The sequence below is a fragment of the Canis lupus genome, chromosome 38 (genome assembly GCF_011100685.1).
Source record: "Canis lupus familiaris isolate Mischka breed German Shepherd chromosome 38, alternate assembly UU_Cfam_GSD_1.0, whole genome shotgun sequence".
In the NCBI taxonomy this organism is placed as follows: domain Eukaryota; kingdom Metazoa; phylum Chordata; class Mammalia; order Carnivora; family Canidae; genus Canis; species Canis lupus.
In genome coordinates this window covers 9006834-9031335 of record NC_049259.1, presented here as the reverse complement: position 1 = coordinate 9031335, position 24502 = coordinate 9006834, and the positions used below count along the sequence as shown (strand labels likewise).

The following is a 24502-nucleotide window of genomic DNA, read 5'->3' as shown; positions in this document are numbered from 1 at the left end:
TTAGAAAAAAATTCCAATTACAGTAAGATCAAAAAGAAAAAAAAAACAAATCTTAGAAATAAATATAATAGAAGAAGAATACAAAAATTTTATGTTGAAAATTACAAAATGTTGAAATAAATTGAAGGTCCACATAAATGAAAAATCATGCCTATGTACATTATGTCGACAGGAAGACTTAACATTGGTAACATGGTATTAGCCCCAAATTGATCTACAGAGTCAAAGAAATCCCTATCAGGATCCCAGGTTACTTTTTTGTAGAAATTGATAAGTCTAATTTAAAATTCATATGAGGGACATCTCAGTGGCTCAGGGGTTGAGTGTCTGCTTGCAGCTCAGGGCCTGATCCCAGTGTCCTGGGATCAAGTTCTACATCGGGCTCCCTGGGGAGTCTGCTTCTCCCTCTGCCTATGTCTCTGCCTCTCTCTGTCTCCCATAAATAAATAAGATTTAAAAATAAAAAAAAATAAATAAAGTAAAATAAAATAAAATAAAATAAGATTGATATGAAATAGTAAGAGACCCAGAAGAATGAAATCAATTCCAAAGAAGAACTAAGTAGGGGCACTCCTGTTTCTTTATATCAAAAATTATCACAAAGCAGTGGTAATCGAGACCCTGTGATATTAACACAAGGACAAACATAAGGATTAATGTAATAGAATTGAGAGTCTTAAAATAAATCCATACATCCATAGTCAACTAATTTTTGACAAGGATGCCAAAAACATTCAACAGGAAAAGAATAGTCTTTTCAAACAAAGATGCTGGGATGACTGGAAAGCCACATGCAAAAGAATGAAGTTGTACTCTTACTTCAGAAAAGAGGAGTAAATTTTTAAGGCTTTGCATTTGGCAGGGTAATTTTAGATATAATATCAGAAGCTTAAGCAACAAGAGAAAACAAAATAGATAAATTGGACTTCCTCAAAATTAAAACTTTTATTCTTCATCAAGAAAGTGAAAATGCCACCCAGAGAAAGGGAGAAAACATTTGCAAATTACATATCTCATGAGGGAATTCTCTAGAATACAAAGAGAACTCTTACAACTCAATGATAAAAAAGACGAAATCTCAGTTAAGAAATGAGCAAAGGCTCTGATTAGACATTTTTAAAGGAAAATATACAAGTGACCAACAGACACATGAAAAATGCTCAGTGATGTCATTAGGAAAATGCAAAGCAAAACCACAATGAGATACCATGTCATACCCACCAGCATGTGTAGAATCAAAGTCAGATCATACCAATTATTGGCAAGGTCATAGAGAAATCAGAGTCCTTGGATGTTTTAGTGTTAATGTAAAATTGTGCAGTAGTTTTGGAAACTATGAAAGTTCTTCAAATAATTAAACAGAATTACCACATGACCTTAACAATTACACTCCAAGAGAGATAAAAACATATGCCCACACAAAAACTTATACACAAATGCGGATAGCAGCATTATTCATAGTAGACAAAAAGTAGAAAAAACTAAAATGTCAATCAACATATGAATAAATAAACCATGTGTTATGTCCATAGACTGGAATATTCTTCAGCCATGAAAAGGGAAAATGTTTATTCATGCAACATTTGGGGTGAACCTTGAAAACATTATGACATGTGAAGGAGGGTAGACACAAAAGTCCACATTTGTATGATGCTATTCAGATGAAAACCCAGAATAGGGAAATCTATAGAAACAGAAAATAGAATAATGTTTAGATAGAGCTCGGTTTGTGTGGGTAGGGCAGAGGGGGATAATAGCTATAGGGTATTTTTCTTGTAAGGTGATAAAAATGTTTTACATTTCACTGTAGTGATGATTGTACATATCTACGAACATACTAAAAACACTGAAATGGACACTTTAAATATGTATGTTAAATGGCATAAAATTATATGTCAGTAAGACTTTTTTTAAAAATGAAGATTACATTCACATAAGATAGCACCTAGTATTATAATGTATATCATGTTGTTTTAGTGTAATGCACTAAATCAGGAAAAATTTCAAGGAACAGTTATAGCCTCTATTTGTTGAATGTGACCATGTTTTACTATCATTCACTTCCTCCTTTAAGAACAAAAACACATAAGAAATAAAATGACAGCTTGCTTTATGCAATCAACAAAATATTTGAGCTTGCTTAAGGCAAGTAAAACTTTTAAGAAGTTTTTTTCTTTTATACTTATTTTTAAAATGTTAATTTTTGGAGGAATATTCATATGTGCACTGTTTTTTTAATTTTTTTTTTAAAGATTTTATTTACTTATGCATGAGAGACACAGAGAGAGAGGCAGAGACACAGGGAGGAGGAGGAACATGGTCCATGCAGGGAGCCCAATGTGGAACTCGATCCTGGGACTCTGGGATCAAGCCCTGAGCCAAAGGCAGACACTCAACTGTTGAGCCACCCAGGTGTCCCACACACTGATGTTTATTTCAGTATTCTAGGGCAGTTGGGGTTTTGCAGATCAGGTTAGTTTGACTGGTTGCAGGGAAACTGGAATCTGGGACAGCATTACTTAAGATTTAAGAGCTCTCTTAATAAATATCACGAAACACCACACACATTCAAATGGGAGAACACACATACACATACAAACAGAGTTAAGGCAAGATACAGGGAAAGGAGGGAACTCAAATAAATGCAGCATCCAAGTGATTTTTCGACCTATCTTTAGTTCCTTGGGATATTTGTCAGTGACCAGACTACACAAGAATGGTGGGCAGCCAAAACGGGCTTAGTGAAATAGAAGAACCCTTTACTTGTGGTATCACTTGACATTTGCTCTTTTGATATTCCTTTGGAAACTGTAAGTTGAATTTACATGTGAGAAGAAATAGAGTTCAAGAGTTTATTGATTTAAAGTATTGCTTGTGATAGTCTTTGTTCCAGATCATTGTTTCTAATAAACGAGTTCAGAGGTCTACTAGAAAGATATGACCCCTGACATAATGCTATTGACTTTTGCCTCCAATCTCTAAATAAAGGTTAAATGACAAACAAAGATTTGCATAAATTTAGTGACCTAATATTGATAGCTATATTGAAACAAAACAAAAGAAAGCAAAATCAAAACAGCCTTGTTGGATGAAGCCAAGGTGATTGTGACCAGCATTTATTATGTTTCTAAAAATGTCACCTAATTGCTTTTCATGGAGGAAATAATGTACTATGTAATAATATAGACTTATTCACATGACAATATAGTAATACGAGAAGCGGTCACATGGTATATAGAGGACTACTTTGAGAACTTTGAAGCACTGGTCATAGTCAATCTGAGGAAGATATTTTAGAAGTTATTAGAGGAGAAAGTATACTTTATCGAATGTTTCCTTGACAAGAATTTTGTTAGGGTAGCAGCAAAATTCCCTCTTATAGCCCATCTTCCTCCGATACTCAGTATCTTCTGTCAGAGATAAAGAACACTTGATTAATAATAATGAAAAATGGGATTGCATGTGCTCAATTCTGCTCTTTCTGAAATACCACTTGGGTAGATCCATCAGAGAAAGTATACAATTTTTTCACAGATTATACTGATGGGAGCAGGTTCTGCCTTAAGGGAAAGTGATAGTTATTTAACTTTAATTGGATGACAACTGTTTGGAAGCTTGCTGCTGCTTCTTTTACATAATGACATGAAATAAAGCTTATATTTTAACTTCAATTTTGGTGATTTCTATACTTACTTCTTAATTGGTTCTAAAATTTCTAAGGGGGAAGAAAGGTGTACGACACTGGAGCCCATGCACTTCACCAGGAATTATGCTAGAAAGGTAATGGAGGACATAATAAAAAACTGAAGTGCCTTAGTATCTCCAGGAAGTCTCTTTGATTTCATATGAGTAAGAAGCTAACATAATAAAAAATAGTGTTTTGAAAAAAATATATATGCTTATATATAATATGTTGTATATATATTTATTTATCATGGGATATAGGGAAATAGGAATAAAATAGCAAAAGCTAAAAGGAAGGACTTGCAATTTTATTTAAAATGTAGAAAGCCACAAGAGACTATCATTCTTAACCTAACAGTGAAAATAAGTCAGGTAAACTCAAATTCAAAGTTTTTATTTAAGTGTAGGAGAACACTGGATACTATAAAGGAACCGAAATTCAGAAAATCATTAACTCTTTCTGGAAGGAAAAGGAGACATGGCTGCTCTCATCACCAGGTGCAGTAGAGAAAGAAGAAGGTAAATTTACAGTTGATATGATAAAGGGAAGCTGGGAAAATGTTTAATTCTGTGTTTGTGATATGATGCATTATGGGGCACCTGGGTAGCTCAGTCGGTTATGTGTCCACCTTCAGCTCAGATCATGATCTCAGGGTCCTAGGATCCAGTCCCTGCTGGAAAAAATGTTTTAAAAAAAACATTTTTAAAAAAATTAAATGTTTAAAAAATTAAATAAAATATCAGAAAGCCCCAAAATGAGTGTACATACACACCCAGTAAAATGGCCATGAGCCCCCACTGAGTACATGGGGATGGTACATAGGTGATTCAATGCAAAGCAGCAGAACTGAGAAATATTCTTTGAAGCATACAGGCTTTCCCCAAGGATAAGTCCTCCCCGGTACTTTCAGTTTTCACCAAGTTCAGGGCCCAAAATGGGAAGAACTGATAATGATGCTTCCGAGGCCATTCCAGACTTTGACCAAGTACCAGGCATTGAACTTCTAAAATGGGGACAGGAGAGCAATAAGGAAAACCATCTTCCAGTAGGTAGAAAGCCAAGACAAGCCTGGAGTGCAAAGATAATTTTGCAGAATCACAAGAGATTGGTAGTTAAATCTTAAAGCAAAAAAGTGACTCCCTATGATTCAGAAAGCTGGTAGATGAGTTGAAAAGAATCTCACTCTTGGGCAGATCCTAAGCTCTTCTAAATGTAAAGAACTGATGCTGCCTTCAGACTATGTTAAGCCAGGTGTCAGTAGATCAAGTTAAATTTTCAAGAAAACACAGGTCTACCCCAATTCCAAATTAGTCTGACTCAGCCACACATATTAGAAGCCTAATAGAAAAAGGGGTATGCTTATTTTCAGAGGAAATATTTACTTTAATTTTTTCTGTATTTGTGTGGGTTCTTTCTTGTTTTACAGACAATGGTAAATAACAATAATATGTGAAACGGCAAAAAACATGAACTCAATGGGCAAGACAGGAAATAGTCAATGGAAGAAACTCAGATATGAATGAGAAGTAGAAATCCCCAGATAGGAACTTTAAAATAATGATAATGACTATGCTAACATAGCTAGTAGAAAAATTATACCCAATATGCAAAAGCAAGTAGACAAGTACAGCAGAGAGAGACTATAAAATAATAAACAAATATAAATGGTCAAAATGAAAAATATTACATCTTAAATGAAAAATTTAGGGGCAGCCCAGGTGGCTCAGCCTCTCTCTCTCTCTCTCTCTGTGTCTCTCATGAATAAATAAATAAAATCTTTAAACAAATTTTATTTGATTGGTTTTACATTAGACTAAGCAACTAAGAAGAAAAATGAATAAACTAGAGATAAGCCATTATAATTTAATCAAATTGGAAAACAAACAGAAAAAAGAATGGTAATATAAAACAGTACAAGATTGTAAGGACAATATCGAACAACCTACTCTCAAAGCCCCAGAGGAAAAGTCCTGGAAGGACAAATAGGAAAAAACAAAACAAAACAAACAAACAAACAAGGCATATTATAGTCAATCTTTTAAAAGTCCAAAATAAAAAGAAAATCTTAAAATCTGTCAGAGAGAGTGAAGCATTGCATTCACAATAAAAATTATAGTAATGATGACTAATTACTCATCAGGAAAAAATGGAGGGCGAAAGACAAGTATGACTGAGAACAAGAGACACACAAAGAGAAAGGACACTCTGAGGGATGGATATACCCCTATATGTATGGGTATACACACCTGTATGTGTGTGTGTTTGAAGTAGAATAGTGAAAATACTAAAATAATCATAACTAACTTTTAAGTATTTTTTTGGTTTTAGTATATAGGACTTTTAAATCTTTTATCAATTTTAATTTCAACTTCTGATTATATGTTGCTAGTAAATAGAAATACATGTGATTTATAATCACAAATTTGTTCACCCTCAATGCTTGTTAACATTTATAACTGTATTTTATAGTGATATATAGTTACTTCTCATTCCAGATATTGATAATTCGTCTATTCACTATTCTAATTCCTGATAATTCTGGCTAAATGTAAATCAGTTTTATTGATACACTCTTAAAAAAACAGTATTTGGTTTCATTTTTTTCTCTGTCATTTTTCTGTTTTCTACTTCATTGCTTTCAATTTTTTTTTTCATTCTTCTGATTACTTTGGATTTAATTGCTCATCTTTATATTCTTATGGAATGTTTGGTCATTATTTTATCACTTTTTTTCCTGATAAAAATATTGCTTCTGGAAATATCCCCCATAGTACTACTTTACCAATATTTGATTGATTTTGATATGTTATATTTTCATTATTTTATTCAGTACAAAATAATTTCTCATATCCTTTTTGATTTTTTTCTGAGTCATGGGTTATTTAGAAATGTGTTATTTAAAAAAAAAAGAAATGTGTTATTTAGCTTTTCAATATTTGAGTATTTTCCAGATAATTGTCTATTATTAATACATACTTTGCATGGCTTGAATGATAGTATTGTTTAAATTTACTATACCCTTGCTGATTTTCTCTCTACTTGTTCTGTCAAAGATTGAGAGAAGGCTGTTAAAATCTCTGACTGTAATTATGGATTTCTTTACTACTTTTTTCTCTCCTATAATTTATTGTTTCTTGTGTTTTGAAGCTATGCTACTAGGGACTTAAATGTTTAGTATTATAATTTCCTCTGGATGACTGACTAGTTAGTTTATCATTATGAAATGATTTTGTCCCTAGTAATATTATTTTCTAAAACATATTTTTCTTATATTAAAATAGTCACTCCAGTGTTAACATCATTTTAGTTTTAACCTATTTTTAAATTACAGTGATTTTCTTATAGGTGTCATAAAATAGGATCTTCCTTTTTTTTTAATGCAATGTGATGATCTGTGCCTTTTAACAGAAGAGTTTAGGCTGTTTTATGAGTTAAATCATATCAATATATAGTTAAAGTTTGTCTACTTGATATTTGTTTTCTATTTTTTTTTCCATCTGTTCTTTCTTACCTATTTCTTAATTTTCTGACTTCTTTTGGATTAGTTTTTAAATAATTCAATTATGTCATTTCCTTGTCATATCAGCTCTATTGATTGTGATTTTAGTGGCTGCTTTAAGATTCCTAGTATACATTCTTATCATCAACCTTCAAATCATACTATACCATCCGACTGATAATACAAGAACCTCACAGTCATATACTTTCATTTTCCTCTACTGATCTTTATGGTACTGTTATCCTACTGTTTATTTCTACATATACTATAAACTTCAAAATACATTGTAATTTTCTTTGAAGTCTCTTTTAAAGAGACTTAAATAATAATAATAATAAAAGCATTACCCATGTTGTTGCTTCTACCACTTTTCTTCATTCCTCTGTGCAGATCCATTTTTTTTCTGACTGGCATCATTTTCCTTCTTAACTATATCATTTCCTTAGTTCAGGTCTGATGGCAAAATTCTTATAGACTTTCTAAAAGATTTCATTTATGTGTGTATTTTAGAGAGAGAGATTGAGAGCACAAGCAGGAGGAGCAGTGGGAGAGAGAGAGAATCTCAAGCAGACTAAGAACTGTGCACGGAGCCCATGTGGTCTGGAGATCATGATCTGAGCCAAAACCAAGAATCAGACCCTTAATCGACTACGACAGCTAGGTGCCCCAGAATTCTTAGAGATTTTATACATCCACAAATATATTTTCCTTTGTTTTTGAAACATTTTTGCTAGAAAATGAAATCTAAGTTGACAGGATTTTTAAAACATTTTAAAGATTGCACCTCCACTGTTTTCTCACTTGCATTGTTTCCAAGAAATTTGCTGTCATCCTCAGCATTGTTCCTCTGTACCTGATCCCCATACCTCATTAACTTACATCTAAGCACTTACAGTCTTAATAAGCTTTATATCTGAGTAGAGATGTCTTTATCCATGCAGGAACTCTTCAGATAACTCATGAAAATTAAGATATTCTCTTTAGTATTAGTTCTGTGTAACTTGAATAAGAAGTGCTTTGATTGTCATTTTCTTGAGGATTCTCACGTTTGGTGTTTCTTGAGTTTCTTGGATCTGAAGGATTAAATTCTGATCAACTTTGGAAATTGACCCTTAACTTTTCAATTTTTTTTTTTTTCATTTTGTCTGTGGCTGACAGACTCTAAGGTGGCTCCCAAAACTCCTTCCGCCTAGTTTGCAGATTCTTCTGTAATCCTCTCCTACTGAGTATAGGTGGGAAATGTGACTTGTTTCTGAATAGAATATGGCAAAGGTGATAGAATATATGTGATTATGTAACTATATGTCCATATTTACACAACATAACATTGTAATTCTGTATACTGACTCTCTTCCTTGCTGAAACTGAGTGAACAAATTAAGTTGTTGTGAGCTGGCATATAATACGAGTTCCTTGGCAAATAACTGAATGTCATCTCCCACCAAGAGCCAACAAGAAACTGAGACCCTCACACCTTGACCAGTAACTGAATGGTGTCAACAACCATATAAGCTTGAAAATGAATCCTCATCAAGTTGAGAATAAGGTGAAAATGTAGCTCTGGTGGACACCTTGGTTGGAGAAACTAGCTAATTCATTCCTGGGCCACTGAAAACCCCCACCTCCAACCCCACCCCTCAAAAATCAGAAAGATTCATTTCAGAAACATTTTAATATTCATATCTTCTAATTTTAATGTCCTTGTTCATTGTGAGTCTGCTTTAGTTGTCTGAATCCTCTTCATTATTTGTGTTTTCCTGCTTCTTCATTGCCTGGAACTTTTGACTGATGAACATTATGAATCTCACTGTGTTGCATGTTGGGCGTATTTGTTTATATTCCTATAAGTGTTCTTGAGCTGTGTTCTGGAATGCAGTTCTTGAAGACAGTTTGATTGTTTTTGGCCTTATAATTTGTTAGTTAGGGCCCAGCGAATAATTCAGTCTAAGTGAAATTGCAGGTATACTTCATTTTATTGTGCTTCACAGATATTGTAGTTTTTATAAATTTAAAGTTTGTGGCAACACTTGTTGAGAGCAGGTGTTTGGCTGCCATTTTACCAACAGCATTTTTTCACTTTCTTTAAAGATTTTATTTATTTATTCATGTGAGACACAGACAGAGAGAGAGAGAGGCAGAGACACAGGCTGAGGGAGAAGCAGGCTCCATGCAGGGAGCCTGACGTGGGACTTGATCCCAGGTCTCCAGGATCAGGCCCTGGGCTGAAGGCGGCGCTAAACCACTGAGCCACCTGGGCTGCCCAGTTTTCTCACTTTGTGTCTCTGAGCCACATTCTGTTCATCCTCACAATATTTCATACTTTGTCATTATTATTATATTTGTTATGGTGATCTGTGATCAGTGATCTTTGATGTGGCTACTGTAATTGTTTTGGGGGGGACCACAAACTGCACTCATGTAAGACGATGACCCTAATCGATAAGTGTGTATGTCCTGACTGCTCCACCAGCTGGCCGTTCCCCTGTCTCTTTCCCTCTCCTCAGTCCTCCTTATTTCCAGAAATACAACAAAATTGAAACTAGGCCAATTAATAACCCTGCAAGTGAAAGAAAGAATTACATGTCTTTCACTTGAAATAAAAAAGCAGAAATGATTAAGCTTAGTGAGAAAGGCATGCCAAAAACAAGATAAGCTGAAATCTAGTCTCTTATACTAAACAGCCAAGCTGGGAAGGCAAAGGAAAGGTTCTCAAAGGAAATTTACAGCAGTACTCAAATAAAGACACAAATACTTAAAGAAAAATAGCCTTATTGCTGATATGGAGAAAGTTTGAGTGGTTTGGATGGAAAGTCAAATCAGTGGCAACATTTCCTCAAGCCAAAGCCTAATCCAGAGCAAGGTCCTAACTCTCTTCAAATCTATGAAGGCTGAGAGAGTTGAGAACATTGCACAAGAAAAGTTAAAAGTTAGCAGAGATTGGTTCGTGAAGTTTAAGGAAACAAGTATCTGTATAAGGACAAGGTGAAGCAGCAAGTGCTGATGTCGAAGTTGCAAAAGCTATGCTGAAGATCTAGTTAAGGTACCTAATGAAGGTGACTACATTAAACGTCAGATTTTCTTTTTTTTAAGATTTTTAAAAATTTATTCATGAGAGACAGAGAGAGAGAGAGAGAGAGAGAGAGGCAGAGACACAGGCTGAGGGAGAAGCAGGCTCCAAGCAGGGAACCTGATGTGGGACTCGATCCCTAGACTCCAGGATCACGCCTTGGGCTGAAGGCAGGTGCTAAACCGCTGAGCCACCCAGGTGCCCCAAAACATCAGATTTTCAATGCAGGTGAAACAGCCTTGAATCAGAAGATTTTATCTAGGACTTTCATAGCTAGGGAGGCAAATGGCCTGGCTTCACAGCTTCAAAAGACAGCTGACTCTCTTGTTAGGGGCTGAGGCAACTGGTGACTTTAAGTTGAAGCCAATGCTCATTTACTATTCTGAAAATCCTAGGGACCTTAAGGATTATGCTAAATCTGCTCTGCCTATGTTCTATAAATGGAACAACAAATCCTGGACAATAGTACATCTATTTGCAACATGGTTTACTGAATATTTTAAACCCACTGTTGACCTCATTCTCAGAAAAAAAAAAAATTCCCTTTAAAATATTGCTCATTGACTATGCACCTGGCCACCCATGAACTTTGATGGAGATGTACAAGATTAATGGTTTCTTCCCAGATGTCAGGCAATTTCCTCATAGGTATACACTCAAAAATATTCTGTTAAATACCCAAGGGCAGCTCTCTGCAGTTCTCTGGGCTTCTCTCTCTTCATTGCTTCCCCCTCTTTGGCATTCTATCCAAACAAACTAGAAAACACCTAGATCTCATCACACTCTGAGGTTTTCCCTCAACCTATGGAAACTTTTGGTCTGTTCTTGGATTTTCTTTCCCTGTACCACATCCTGGAAACTCAAGACAATAAGCTGGGGTGATCATAAAGCTCACATTAGTTTGATTTTCTCTCTCATGGATTACTGTACTTCTTTGCCTATTGTTCAGTGCCTTAAAATCCAGTATTTTTATATTTTTTATTTATTTTTTGGTATTGTAGTAACATGGATTCTGTCCCCCTGTTATTCCATCTTGGCTAGAAGCATATTTATTTAGAGATTTTAATTTTATTTAAGATTAAATTCATTTATTGATTTTATTTGTTCAGGCTTTTTCACTTTACATATTTTCTGTAAAAATGACAGAGATAATTTAGTCAGCACTCAGTTATAACATAAAGTATATAATTATAAATGATTTATGACAATAAATATAAACACAAGGTGGGTTTTGAGTGAAGATAATATGACAACTGAGATGTGAGGGAGCAGAAAACAAAAACAATATGTTGGGCTTAAGGAAAGTAGGTTCTTGCACAGGAAACAAAGCTTATATGAGGAACACGGCTGGAAAAGTGGAGCAGAATGAAACAGATGCAGAAAAATAGCACAAATAGAAGTTTTAAATTTTTCCCTGATTTATATAATTAAGATTTAATCTATGCTGAGTAATGTATAGAAATATTGAGTCATATATTGTACACCTGAAACTGCTATAACACTGTATGTTAATTATACTGTGATTAAGTCTTAAAAAATTTTTAAAAAGATTTAATCTAAATAGTCAAGTTTAATTTTCTTTTTCTAATTTACCTATAGCCAACATATATAAGCTATTTTGATTAGAAATAAAACAAAAATGTAAACATATTCTGCTTTTGCTCTCTAGCAAATTAGGACTTTGTCGAAAATAAAGAAAGCTCAACACAAAGAATAAAGGCTTATAAAAAAAGTAGAAAATTATTCTCAAGAATATGAAAGTTCTGAATATGTAAAAATATGAATATTATTCTGAAAAATTTGTTTTTTAATAAATTTAATCATGACATTAAATTTATATTAATTATTCTGGAATAATAATATATTATTCCTTTAGGCTTAAAAATATTACAGGTAAGTAAATATGTATACACAAAAAATATAGATACACTTTTTTGTGAATTTGAAAAAAGATGTCAAACTTGTTAAATGTACTAAGTTAAATGTACGACTTGTAACAAGATGTCTATGTTTGTGTGTAAATTAAAACTTTCTTTTAAAACCCTAAAAGAGTTTGCCAAGAGAATTCTTTCTGAAAATGAAACTAATACATTAAATCAACCTTTTATTGTTATGAATGGTTTACATGTAAATTTTCTTGTGTCTTCATAAAGTAAGCTTTTTGAACATGTAGAAATAAATTTAAATATTAGTTGTGAAGTTTTCTGATTTTATTCTCAAAGAGAAAATAAGTTACATATCAAAAATGCTTCTTAGAAATTCCTTTCAGGCTCAATTTTATAAAGGGCTTTATACATTTAAATTTAATGGATTTTATAATTTCAGAAATGTAGATCTAAAGTTATGGAGCTCCTTCTCAATATTACCTGCAACATTCTTAAGGAAACTAAGTGGCACTAAAACATGATTTGGATGTGGATTTTTGAAGTTGAGATGTTGAACTTCAAGGTAATTTTAATATATTATTTTGTTATTCCTAAATTTCTTGGAAAAAAATTGTAAACACTATAATTTTAAAAATCTATCTGATTTTTTTCTTGTACAGGAAATATGCCAGAAATACAATGAATTCATCAGTACTTATTTTGAGAAAATAATAACTTAGTTCTTTTAAAAGATTTAAGTGATAAAACATTTAATTTTACCTACTGCCTGTTACCTGATTTATAAAATTTAGATTATTAAGGAAGTTTTGGAAAACGCACATGCCACATCAAGTGATAGATTACATTTTCTCAAAATATATATTTTCATTGTCAATCGCATAAGATTAATTTATTAGACTACTTCATAATAAGCATAAAGAACATGTTAATGTGATCTTTTAGATAACTTGGGTCAATTGAATCGAATCTTCTGAAAATAATGGCCAATTCTAGAAATTATATTTGATATGTTATTCCATTAAAATAATATTGAGAGGGATGCCTGGGTAGCTCAGCAGTTTAGCGCCTGCCTTCAGCCCAGGGCGTGATCCTGGAGTCTCAGGATCGAGTCCCACATCAGGCTCCCTGCATGGAGCCTGCTTCTCCCTCTGCCTATGTCTCTGTGTCTCTCCCTCTGTGTCTTTCCTGAATAAATAAATAAAATCTTTAAATAATAATAATATTGAGCAATAATACTTGATATAAATGCTGTTAATTGGAATAATACGGCAGTTAAGCCACATAGGTGTTTGAGTCTCTTTTTTTATTTCCAGCTGTGCTAGTAAACTGCAGCCTACATTTATAAGATATAAAAACAACAAATTGTTGTATCCCATTTTCTAGAAATTGGCTCATAGTTAACACTATTTGTCCAACTGTTTTGCAAGAATTAGCATGATAAAAACAGAACTGATTTTGCAGATTTAATTATATTTTTGCTGTTATCTTACAATAATCTTTCTTGACTTTATTTTTTAACAATACTTTGTTTCCTAAATTCTGTAAATCAAGAGACAACTTCATATATTTGTTCAAGAGATTAAATGCCTACTTCATGGCACTTCAAACACAAAACATTTTGGCTTATCAAAGAAACTACAGATCTTGCTACCCTTCATTGAAAATTTTAAATATACAAACAATGCAATAAATCCCTTTAGGGATTTGGTAAAGGAGCTAAGATCTTGAGTTCAAATGAACTACAAAAACCCTTTGCATTGAACAGTGTATTCAAGTATGAAGGATTTCAGTAGTTGAATGCCCTTAGATTCCCCCTATATACCCCCACCCCATCCCCAACCTCAGTTCTTATTCTGTTAAATGACATCGAAGCAATTATAATCTTATAATTGAGGAGAGACACTTTTCATCTGTGTAGGGACATACTTGATAACTAATGAAAGTAAGATACTCTCCCCAGAAAAATGCACAGGCACATACAGTTGTGCATGGTATAAAGGAGCCTGTAGACCTCCTCAAGAGCTTTCCCTTAGGGCTTTTGCAGTAACCCAGACAGCAGCTGACCCTGCACCAGAAAATCACCAGTCACTTAAAACTACCAACTGCCTCAGAAGAGAACTCCATCCAGACCTAATTAAATCCTGCCTGCAAAGACTGATTGTCCTCCCCTCTGTCCCATGTAATTCTGAGACTCACCCTCATACTCCCAATGTAATTCTGTGACTATGTTCTTACTCCTATTGTTGCCACTGGAGTGACAATATCTCATTTCCATTTTTCCCTCAGTTACAGCACAAGATCTGTTTACTTCCCTTTACTATCGATTCCTGTATCATCCCCATAGTGTTCTCTGCTCCCTCTCCCTGATCTAAAGCCCCACTTCTCTTTTCCATCTGCAGCCACTCTATACACATTTTAAAATATGTCCATTGTGTGCTCTGGAGGACCTTTCCATGGTTAATGGATAATGAACATTCCCTGTAGCTCTAAAGGTGAGGTTGCTCACTCTTCCAAATTCCAGCTTACTCCTTCCTCTTGCTCTTAGATAACTTACTTATAAAAGTCACTTCTTAAGACATCTGGGTAGCTCAGTTGCTGAGGGTCTGCCTTTGGCTCAGGTCATGTTTCCAGGATCCTAGGATGTAGTCTCCCATCAGGCTTCCCGCAGGGAGCCTGCTTCTTCTTCTGCCTCTGTCTCTGCTTCTCTCTGTGTCTCTCATGAATAAATAAATAGAATCTTAAAAAGTAAAGTCATTTCTTTAAAGCTCATTTCTGGGATGCCTGGGTAGTTCAGCAGTTTAGCACCTGCCTTTGGCTCAGGCTGTGATCCTGGAGACCCAGAATCGAGTCCCATGTCAGGCTCCCTGCATGGAGACTGCTTCTCCATGCTTCTCTATGTCTCTGCCTCTCTCTCTCTCTCTCTCTCTTTCTCTCTGTCTTTCATGAATAAATAAATAAAATCTTTAAAAAACATAAAGCTCATTTCTACCACACAGTTGTATCAGCAGAGTTGAATCACCACATTTGAAGAACAATATTGTGTGCAATACTTTACATCATTAAAACGTTGATTTTTCTGATACATACTTTGCTCGTGGGAGACCAGAATTACCTACAAAAATCCATTAAGTTTTCTTTTTCTTTTTTTTCCCAATCCCTAGGCACCCTGAACTGTTTCACACGTGGCTGGCATATACACCTCTTTATCCTGCCTGGGGCTGCCAGGCCTTCCAAATCTGTGAAGCTGGGGCCCAGCACCAAGCACCTGCATAGTCTTCAGTGAGGAGGGGGCCCACCCACCAAAAACCACCCTGAGGCTGCAGCTAAAGATTGGCAACAGTCTGTCCCAATTTGGACTTGCTGCTTGATGAAGACCAGGACATCTTCAGCAGTGAGAGGTCCCTCATGTCTCATTAGATGCAACTCCATGCAGCCAGCAAGGCCCCATTCAATCCCAGCAGACCAGTATCCCCCAGCTCAGCCTTCAAGGGGATATGCACATTTGTGTAGCTAAGTGCTTAGAGATAAGCAGATGCCTTTGATCCCTAAGATCTTGTTCCTGTGACCAGACCTCTCCAGATCCAAGTCCTGCTCCAAGTCCTCAGTGACCCTGAATTAAGTTTCTACATAAACTGTGAATGAATATTTGTTACTGAGTGAAGTACAAACTCTATTGCATAATTCTACTTGAGGCTGAGAAAAAAAATCAATAGCCATATAATAAACATACTCACAATAATGATGTTTTCTATTAGAAAATACACTTTAGGTTACTGTTTATGTCATTGAAATTGAGTTCTGAAAAAGTCTATTTGTCCTCAGCAACCTCAAGCTAAATATTTCTAACAGTGTCCTATCTTACAATATTTTTGAATTAACTACAATATCTGCATTCAACCTGGCCACATTTTTATCTATACAACATAGATAGTGTTTATATATTTGATTATCCAATATAACAGAAGTCCTACAGTCAGAAGTAGACTAACTACAAATGTGTAATTTATATCTACGGAGATCTTTTCCACACTTTATCTATGAGCAATATTGAAGACAGCTGGTATTATTTGTGTAACCTATAAGCTAGAGATATTTCTGTACCACCTTTTATTCTTTCCTGTACATCTTGTACAGAATATATATTTTGGGCTAATTTTTCTTAGAATTCCCCAAATACTGAAGTATTATCCTTTGATTAACTTATAAAACACACATATTAATTTTAAAATCATAAAGCAATACAATAATACATTTAATGACTGCTTTTTACATGGATTATGAAATCTTACAGATAAAACACTAAGAAATGCTCTTTATATTTTAGTTTGCTCCTGCTAACTTTGTCCTGGATCACCCTATCACATGGTAATGACTCTTTATTTGGCAATGTCCATTGACTAAACACAATAACATATTGATTTAAACTGCCAGAGAAATGTGCCAAGAAGTCTAATGTTTTGGAAGCCACTGTCTGTCTCTTTCTCCCTCTATTTCTCTCTCCTCTATTTTTTTTTTTTTAATTAAAGGGACCTTATTCTTCCTTTGTCCCAGTTTTGGTAAAGCCAACCTTAGTATAGGCAGAGGGAAAGGATTCTAGTGAACACATGGAGTTTACCCAGAAATCTAGACTATGCTGTGTCTTGACTGCCAGAAACTTATACCCAAATGCTTTTACTTCTTAATTATATTTTTAAAGTAATGGGAGAAAATATTCCTTAAATCAGGACTTCTCAATGACTCTTGTGTCACTGACCATTTTGAGGGTAACACGGCACCTTCTCAGCATGCTTTTAAATACATACTATAAAATATGAATATTCATAAAATAAATTAATGTTATTAAAATAAAGTTTTGTCCACCTACATGTCATGAGGGAGTCTGTCTACCTCTGTCTACTTACACAAGTCAAATGTATTTCAATTAACATTAGGGTATGAGATGCCTTGACCCAATTATTAAGCCACAAAGTTACATCAAGATACATACCATTTCACTGAAATCTATCACATAACTTACAAAAACTGGAAATGTTTAACCATTTTGTAGAATGTAGAATCAGTGGTACATGCAAATATATAGAGATGAGTTTTAGAACTAGGAAAAAAATAATGGTATGATATCATTTTAGGGTAAACCCATTCATACCTTAATGGCAGTGGATGCAATTTGAATGTGGTGAAGTCTCCGAAGAGTGCTGTCCCTGTCAATGAAATAGGAAGCAGCTAGTTGATGTAGCGTCTCCAGAGTGACCAAAGAGCTATTGGTGCTGGAATCACTTCCTTCAGATCTTTTGCTCAGCTTCCGCTTGTCCACAAAAATTGTGAGTGACTCCTCTCCTGCATTAACAATATTTATAATTATTCCATTTTCCACTTAAAACCAATTTTTCAAATTATCTGCAGGCGAGGAAGTATAGACTACAGACATAATGAAACAAAAGAGTGATAAGCAACAAAAGGACAAGTAACTTTTGTGTTGTTCATGATATTTCTCCTGTACTTAGAAAGATACTTGAGATATTGAAGGCTGTAAATGCTTATTTAGTAAATTTCGAATAGCTAGCATTTGTGGAACAATTTCTTTAAATTTTACTGACTCTCTGGGACACCTGGGTGGCTCAGCAGTTGAGCGTCTGTCTTTAGCTCAGGGCATGATCCTGGAGACCCGGGATTGAGTCCTGCATCAGGCTCCCTGCGTGAAGCTTCCCTCCCCCTCTGCCTATGTCTCTGCCTCTCTATCTCTCTTGTGTCTCTCATGAATAAATAAATAAAATCTTAAAAAAAAGATTTTATTGATTTCCTCATATACTTTACCTAACATCTTATGGCACAAAAGCAAATTAAGAAAGGAAAATATGTAAAATGAAGTTAAGTAGTGTTCATGATATAAGATTGCATTTACTCAGAAATGATTATTGCAGATCAGCATGTCTAATGGAAACATGACCGAACATATTACTAAACACTAGCCATTTTTTAAAAGATTTTATTTTTTAGTAATCTGTACACCCAACGTGGGGTTCAAACTTACAACCCTAAGATAAAGAGTAACAGGTTCTGCAGACTGAGCCAGCCAGGTGCCCCTAGCCATTTTTAATTAAATCTTGAAAATGCAGAGAAAACATACATATGCATATATAGTTACGTAAATATATGTGAATTAAATTCAGAGGTTTCCTACATGTGGCATTACATAAAAATATTATGTGTTAAATAAGCTCTACAGAAATCACTAACCTCCATGGAGACTTAGGTTTGATAATAGATTTTCAAAGATGAAATTTAAAGTATAATTAAACTGAAATTTTCAGTGTTCAGCTGTTGACAAAAAATATCGATGCTATTTAAATTTAATATTAAGAACTTGCCATCTTCAGATTTCCATATTCTTCGATATTTATCTAGTACAAAATTGTCAGACTTGTCATTCTTTCAGAAACACTCTGTTCTGGCTGCATTATGCCCACTTATGAACTGGCAAGCCAGTTTTGTAAAATACCAAGTAAATAAAATAATACTAATTTTTAAATGACATATCCTAGGTTATTATCCAATCATAAGTAACAGCTCGTAACAGTAGATAAAGCAAGAGATCGGGTCAACTGATTCCAGAAGTAACGTGTTAACAATGTTATTTCTGAAAGGTCACATTCTCAATTTGTATTTGGATCCCGATATGCATACTGGAAGTCAAACAGCCTAACTGGAACAGGTGAAAAAAAAAATCCCTCCAAAAATATGAGTAAGTGGGTTAAATTATCAAAAGCATTAGGTTATGTGATGATAAATAGCTTTCAGGTGGGAACATCTGAAAGAGAAAAGGGAAAACATATGTAAATTACTATAGCAACAAACAAAAAAAATCCCCAATGATTATTCATCCTCCAGGAAAAAAGGATAACTAGTATGGAGGTTTGAGTAACTATTATCTCAGAAAGACCAATTCCTCTGAGGAAAAAAAAATCCCCTATGAACCAACTTGTGAGGGAGTACCCAAACAAGCATCCTGTACACGGATGTACAAAGAACAGTTCTGTGGTAGTCTAAGAACTCCCGGGAGGATCTATCACCTATTCAAGTGCTATGCTCTGAATGTGTAGGTCCCCTCAAAACTTGTATGTGAAATCTTAACCCCCAAAGATAAAAGTATTAAGAAGTAGGGCTTTTGGGAAGTGCTTAGGGCATGATATCAGAGCTCACAAAAATGGAATTAGTGTCTTTATTAAAGAGACTCCAAGAGAGATCCCTTGCCCCTTTGCCATATGAAAATACAAAAAGTCTGCAACCCTAAAAAGGGCCCTAGCCCAACCCTGCTGGCACCTTGGTCTTGGATTTCTAGCTTCCAGAACAGTGAGCAATAAATTTCTGGTGTTTATAAGCTACCCCGTCTGTGGTGTTTTGTTAGCAGCCCAAATGGACGAATACAACAACAGACATGTCTTATTAAGCAAGGTTAAAAACCAAATGGCAAAGATCTTGGTAAATGTAAATAAAAAGGAAGCAAAGTTAACAGTCTTGATATGAGATATTGTAAATTTGGGCCAAAAATTATTAAATGGGAAAAAGAAGAACTTTGTATAATGAGTGCTAAAGACTCAAACTTGCCAAGTTGCTTTAATGGCAACACTTTTCATAAAGCAGAAAATACAGGAAATAAAGGTAAAAATAGTACAAGAAATGCAAATTAAAATATATTGATATATCACTTTGCAATTACAGAATTTGCCAAAATCCAAAAGTTTAACAACTTTGCCAAAGCTGTTGGCAAACTGGAAGGAAAGAGGCCCTCTGATGTATTGCTAGTAGTCATGCAAAATGATTTAACTATAGAGAAGAAATTTGGCAATAGTTAGCAATAATTGACTCAGCAATCTTACTTTTAAGAACCTATCCCCAAAAATACTGGCTAAATTATACAAAAGGCTTCTTACTGTGGCTTGCTTTGTAATATTGGTAGCAACACAGATACCTAATCATTAAGAATAAACTATTTTGCTTCTGTACAGTAGAATACAGTGCAGCCATAAGAAAGGAGTGAGAATGATTTAAAACATTTATTCACTGTGAAAGTTTAAAGTAATTAGTAAGTTAATAATTTTAATATTATGACTAAAATGTAATTCTGGATGACTTGGCAGTCTTCAGGTGATTCTATTTAGAAAATACATCCAAATATCCAAGTTTAGCCTCCTTGTATCCACAATGTTTTCTACAGATTTCTGTAGATAGAAGGAAGCTTACTTCTTTATTCTTTAAAACAATATCTAATCTCTTCTTCAATTCAGTAATATATGAAATTCAAAATATTAGTTCAATTGATTTATTGGAAATGAGTTTTGCCTTCTGAAGATTCAAGAAAGTCATTTAAATATGTGAAGAGTAATCTTCACTATGTCTCTTTTTGTATAGTAGTGAATTTACTTATCACTGGAGGTGCCCAACATGAATTGAAAAGCTATACATCATTGACAAGTGGAGATAATTAGACCACTACAATGGACTCTTTTACCAAAAATGAGTGGCTGGAAGAAGGACAAATATAGAATGACTTATTATAGTTTAGAGGTAAGTGTGCCAACTGCTAGTGCCAGATAGATTTGGGTTTTGATGCTTGTACTTGGTAACTGAATACTCTTGAATTGTATAACTTGACTCAGTTTCCTCTAGTATAAAATGAACATAGTATTCCTTCCTCAAAGAGTAGCCAGAAGCATGAAACATCTAATATCTGTAAAGGATTTAGAATACAACTAGACTATAGGAAGAATTCAAAAGTTGTTGGCATAGTATTATTCTCTTTTATTCACCACAATTCCTTAAAATTTAGGATAAAACAACTCATTTCATATATACACATTTCTACTAATTTTAGCTATTTTATTTGTGATGAACAGAAGCCTCCTTTTCTACTTCTTTTACAAATCCGTGAACCCTTGTCCTATAATCTATACCTATACATGATGAGTAAATAGTCCTCAAAACAATCCTTTAAATACTGTACCCCTCTATACATCTTCACTCTTCAGGTGAAAAGTCCTTAGTGGGACCTCAGTTGAGTCATCCATCACACAAAAAGAGAGGAGTAGCATAAACTTGTTTTAAAAGGCAAATTAAAATATTTGATTTAAGAATACTTTGCGAATGTTAGGCTGGCTTGTGATAATTTGGAAAATAACACATAACGAGAGCGAGGGGATTAAAATTTCAGAGTTGTCCTATGTTACAATTGAATGATAAATGCTAATATAGGTTTAAGTAATCAAAGCTGTACATAGAGAAACGATGGCCCATCATCATCATCATGAGTAATAATAACTTCCACTTTCTATCTACTGGAGAGTTAAAGAATATTTCCTTTGTTTTTCAGAGGCCACATTTGTTTGTAAGGTACAGATAAATGTGTTTTCCTCCTTTTATCCTGAGAGCAAAAAAATATAGACAACAGAGAAAAATCAAAGGAGAAAAATATTGTAAATCTTTATACACTTTTATTATTAGTTTTACAGTACATGCTTCCTTGTTACTGTTTCAATTTGAAGGAAATATGAGGGATCCCTGGGTGGCGCAGCGGTTTAGCGCCTGCCTTTGGCCCAGGGCGCGATCCTGGAGACCCGGGATCGAATCCCACATCGGGCTCCCGGTGCATGGAGCCTGCTTCTCCTTCTGCTTATGTCTCTGCCTCTCTCTCTCTCTCTGTGACTATCATAAATAAATAAAAATTTAAAAAATGTTTAAAAAAATAAGCATTAAAAAATGAAGGAAATATGATATAATAAGAAAAAGGAAAATGTGAGTTTGGGAGTCAGGTGTATGTGAAGGTAAATCCTAACAGTTCATTGTCCTCTAGCAATGACTGCGTGGCTTTGGTAAAGTTGCACATGCCCTTAGCATCCCTGTCTCTAGAACAGAAGCAATATCTTACTCTCATCTGTTTGAAAAAACTAAGCAATGTAATTTCTCCATAGAACTTGGCAGAACACATATAATATGTACAATAAACGTTGGTTTCCTCTCTTTTTCCTTTTTTAATTAGGGCCTAACTGTAAATAAGGAGGTTTTAAATTTTTACAAGTTAACATTTCAGAGAGATTGAATTTCACCACGGGAACCTGGACTTAGTCAAACTTGTTTTCTAGTAGATCTTATAATCAAGATACATGGGATGATTAAAGATAGCAGTTGGTCATTCTTTCCAATAACCTGATAAAGAGAAACCACTCAAATTGCTGGCAGTTCTTCTCTACAGTAGGACATTAATCCATGTATATAGTAGCTTTCCCTGCAGTGAAGCATGTGAGGCAGTTAAAATTACCCTAATTGTTCTTATGAATACCATATTTTAAATCCTCATTTACAACAAACTAGACAACTATGTGATGTAAACTAGGTAGTTTATGCTAAATTTCAAGTGTTATAAATCATGGATTGTTAAATATCTAAGATATTTTGACAAGGCTACTCAATCTACATCACAAACAAGCCTATTAATTTCCTCTAAGAGATCTTTTTGTGTTTTTAAAATTATATATAACTACCATGTTTTTGTGATGTTTACGATCATAGTTTTAGAAACACTTAGGGTTTTAAGAGAAAAAGAATGCAAAACGAAAGAAGAATACATTCTTAACTTTAATTGTAACTCTTTCTCAACTATTCAATTATAAAAGTTCATCAGAATTCTACGTAACACACAATATTCACAATTGAAAACTGAGATATTATTCAATCAACTAAAATTCGTGTTGAAATTTCATTTTTATTCCTATTTTTTAAACCAGCTGTTGCCCATAAGCATGACATGAGTACCAAAGGACATCCACACATTTTGCAAAAACTAAATGTGATTCTGAAAACGATTCAACATTCTGAGTTTGTTAGAAAGTAAAAAGGATTAATGACTGTGGATATAAAAAGACGTGATTATTTCACACAGAAATCACGCAGCTGTGTCTTTTACTACTAAAATACTGTGGTAGTTTATGGACATTAAAAGCATATATTGAAGGATGCTTTCGGAGAGAATGCAAAACAGAAGACAATAAAACAACATCAAAAAAATCATGACTTTAATGTTATGATCAGTTCATAAGAGGAGATTATGTACATTTGATATGCTATGGACCTCATAGTAATGTAGTTTTCGGTCCTGATTTTCAAATCACTTATGTCCACGAGGAAGAGAAATTTTAAAGAAATTTTGTACTATTATATTTTCCTTGGATTTTATCAATTTGCATTCTCATATATACAGTTATCAAGGACTAATGTAATGCTCTCAAAAAGTTAGAAAAAGTCAAAAAACAATGGATAATAGAATGAGTAAAAGAATCCTAGGGATAAATCGTAATGAAGATGTGTCAAATTGCAATATTTTTTTGCAATTACTTTCTGCACTACTGTGGAGCCAAACATGGATACATGGATTAATGGTCCATTATAGAGAAGAAGTATAAACAGTTCATGAGGGATTCCTTATAACCTGGCATTGGAAAGGAAAACATTTGGGTCATTGGAATACATGAAAGCCAGTATGCTATGATCTAGTACGAATTTTGAGAAGTACTGCAAAGTTACACAAATTATTTAGCCTTTTCCCTCTGCCAGGAGGTCTCCACGTTCAAAAGAGAAACTTCTTCAACTTGATTCTTGGAACAAAGTGACACCAGAGCAGACCACAGAGGATCCACAATCATAGCATACTAGATAGGCACAGCCACTGCAGTTAAAATCCACTTGAGGGGTTTTGTTTAGTTTTGTTTTTTATTTCTTTACTGTGATGAAAATAATGTTTATAGGTTGGTTGTATTTTATGTTATCATTACTCTGCCCTTGGGTTAGTCTACCGACCTATAATGTATACCATTTCATCCAGACGAAAGCAAAACAAAACAACTATACATTTATGGTACATTTATGGTAGATGTCCTCCTGGTCATTCAATTTCCTTACACTGGAAAATCTTATTGTGAATGTTGGTTTTGCTTTTGTGTGAGTTTTACTTGTAAAGTAATGCTATTTAGCAGAAATCTTTCCCATAGGAATGCCAATGCAAACATAGATTAAATGTAATTGCTCGTAGGTTTTACTTTGGATGTGTCATCTTAATCCAAAAATGTTATCTTACTTTTTGGTATTAAGAGATCATGCTATGTCTTGTGCTAAAGTCTTATAATATTTTGAGTATAGCTCTTCTTTTGAAATTATATTTCAGTTTTTACAGTGTACTTTGTGCTCACCACTGATGATCTATCCTTTCTTAGCTTAACATGTTAAAAGGTAAACATACTGATGAAATCTATCTTTCCACTATTATAGTGTTGCAGAAAAAAAGTGTTTTAGAAACAAGCAGACATAAAAAAAAAAAA

General features: G+C 34.2%; 1 protein-coding gene across 4 annotated transcripts in view; it reads right to left on the bottom strand.

Moving 5' to 3' along the window:
* BRINP3 (BMP/retinoic acid inducible neural specific 3) overlaps positions 1-24502 on the bottom strand; it is a 376978-nt gene that overhangs the window by 155466 nt on the left and 197010 nt on the right. For all 4 annotated transcript variants that reach the window (XM_038586119.1, XM_038586117.1, XM_038586120.1 and 1 more), the window contains one exon: positions 17284-17474. In XM_038586119.1, the coding sequence (XP_038442047.1) occupies positions 17284-17474 (191 nt within the window). The remainder of the gene's footprint in view (positions 1-17283; positions 17475-24502) is intronic.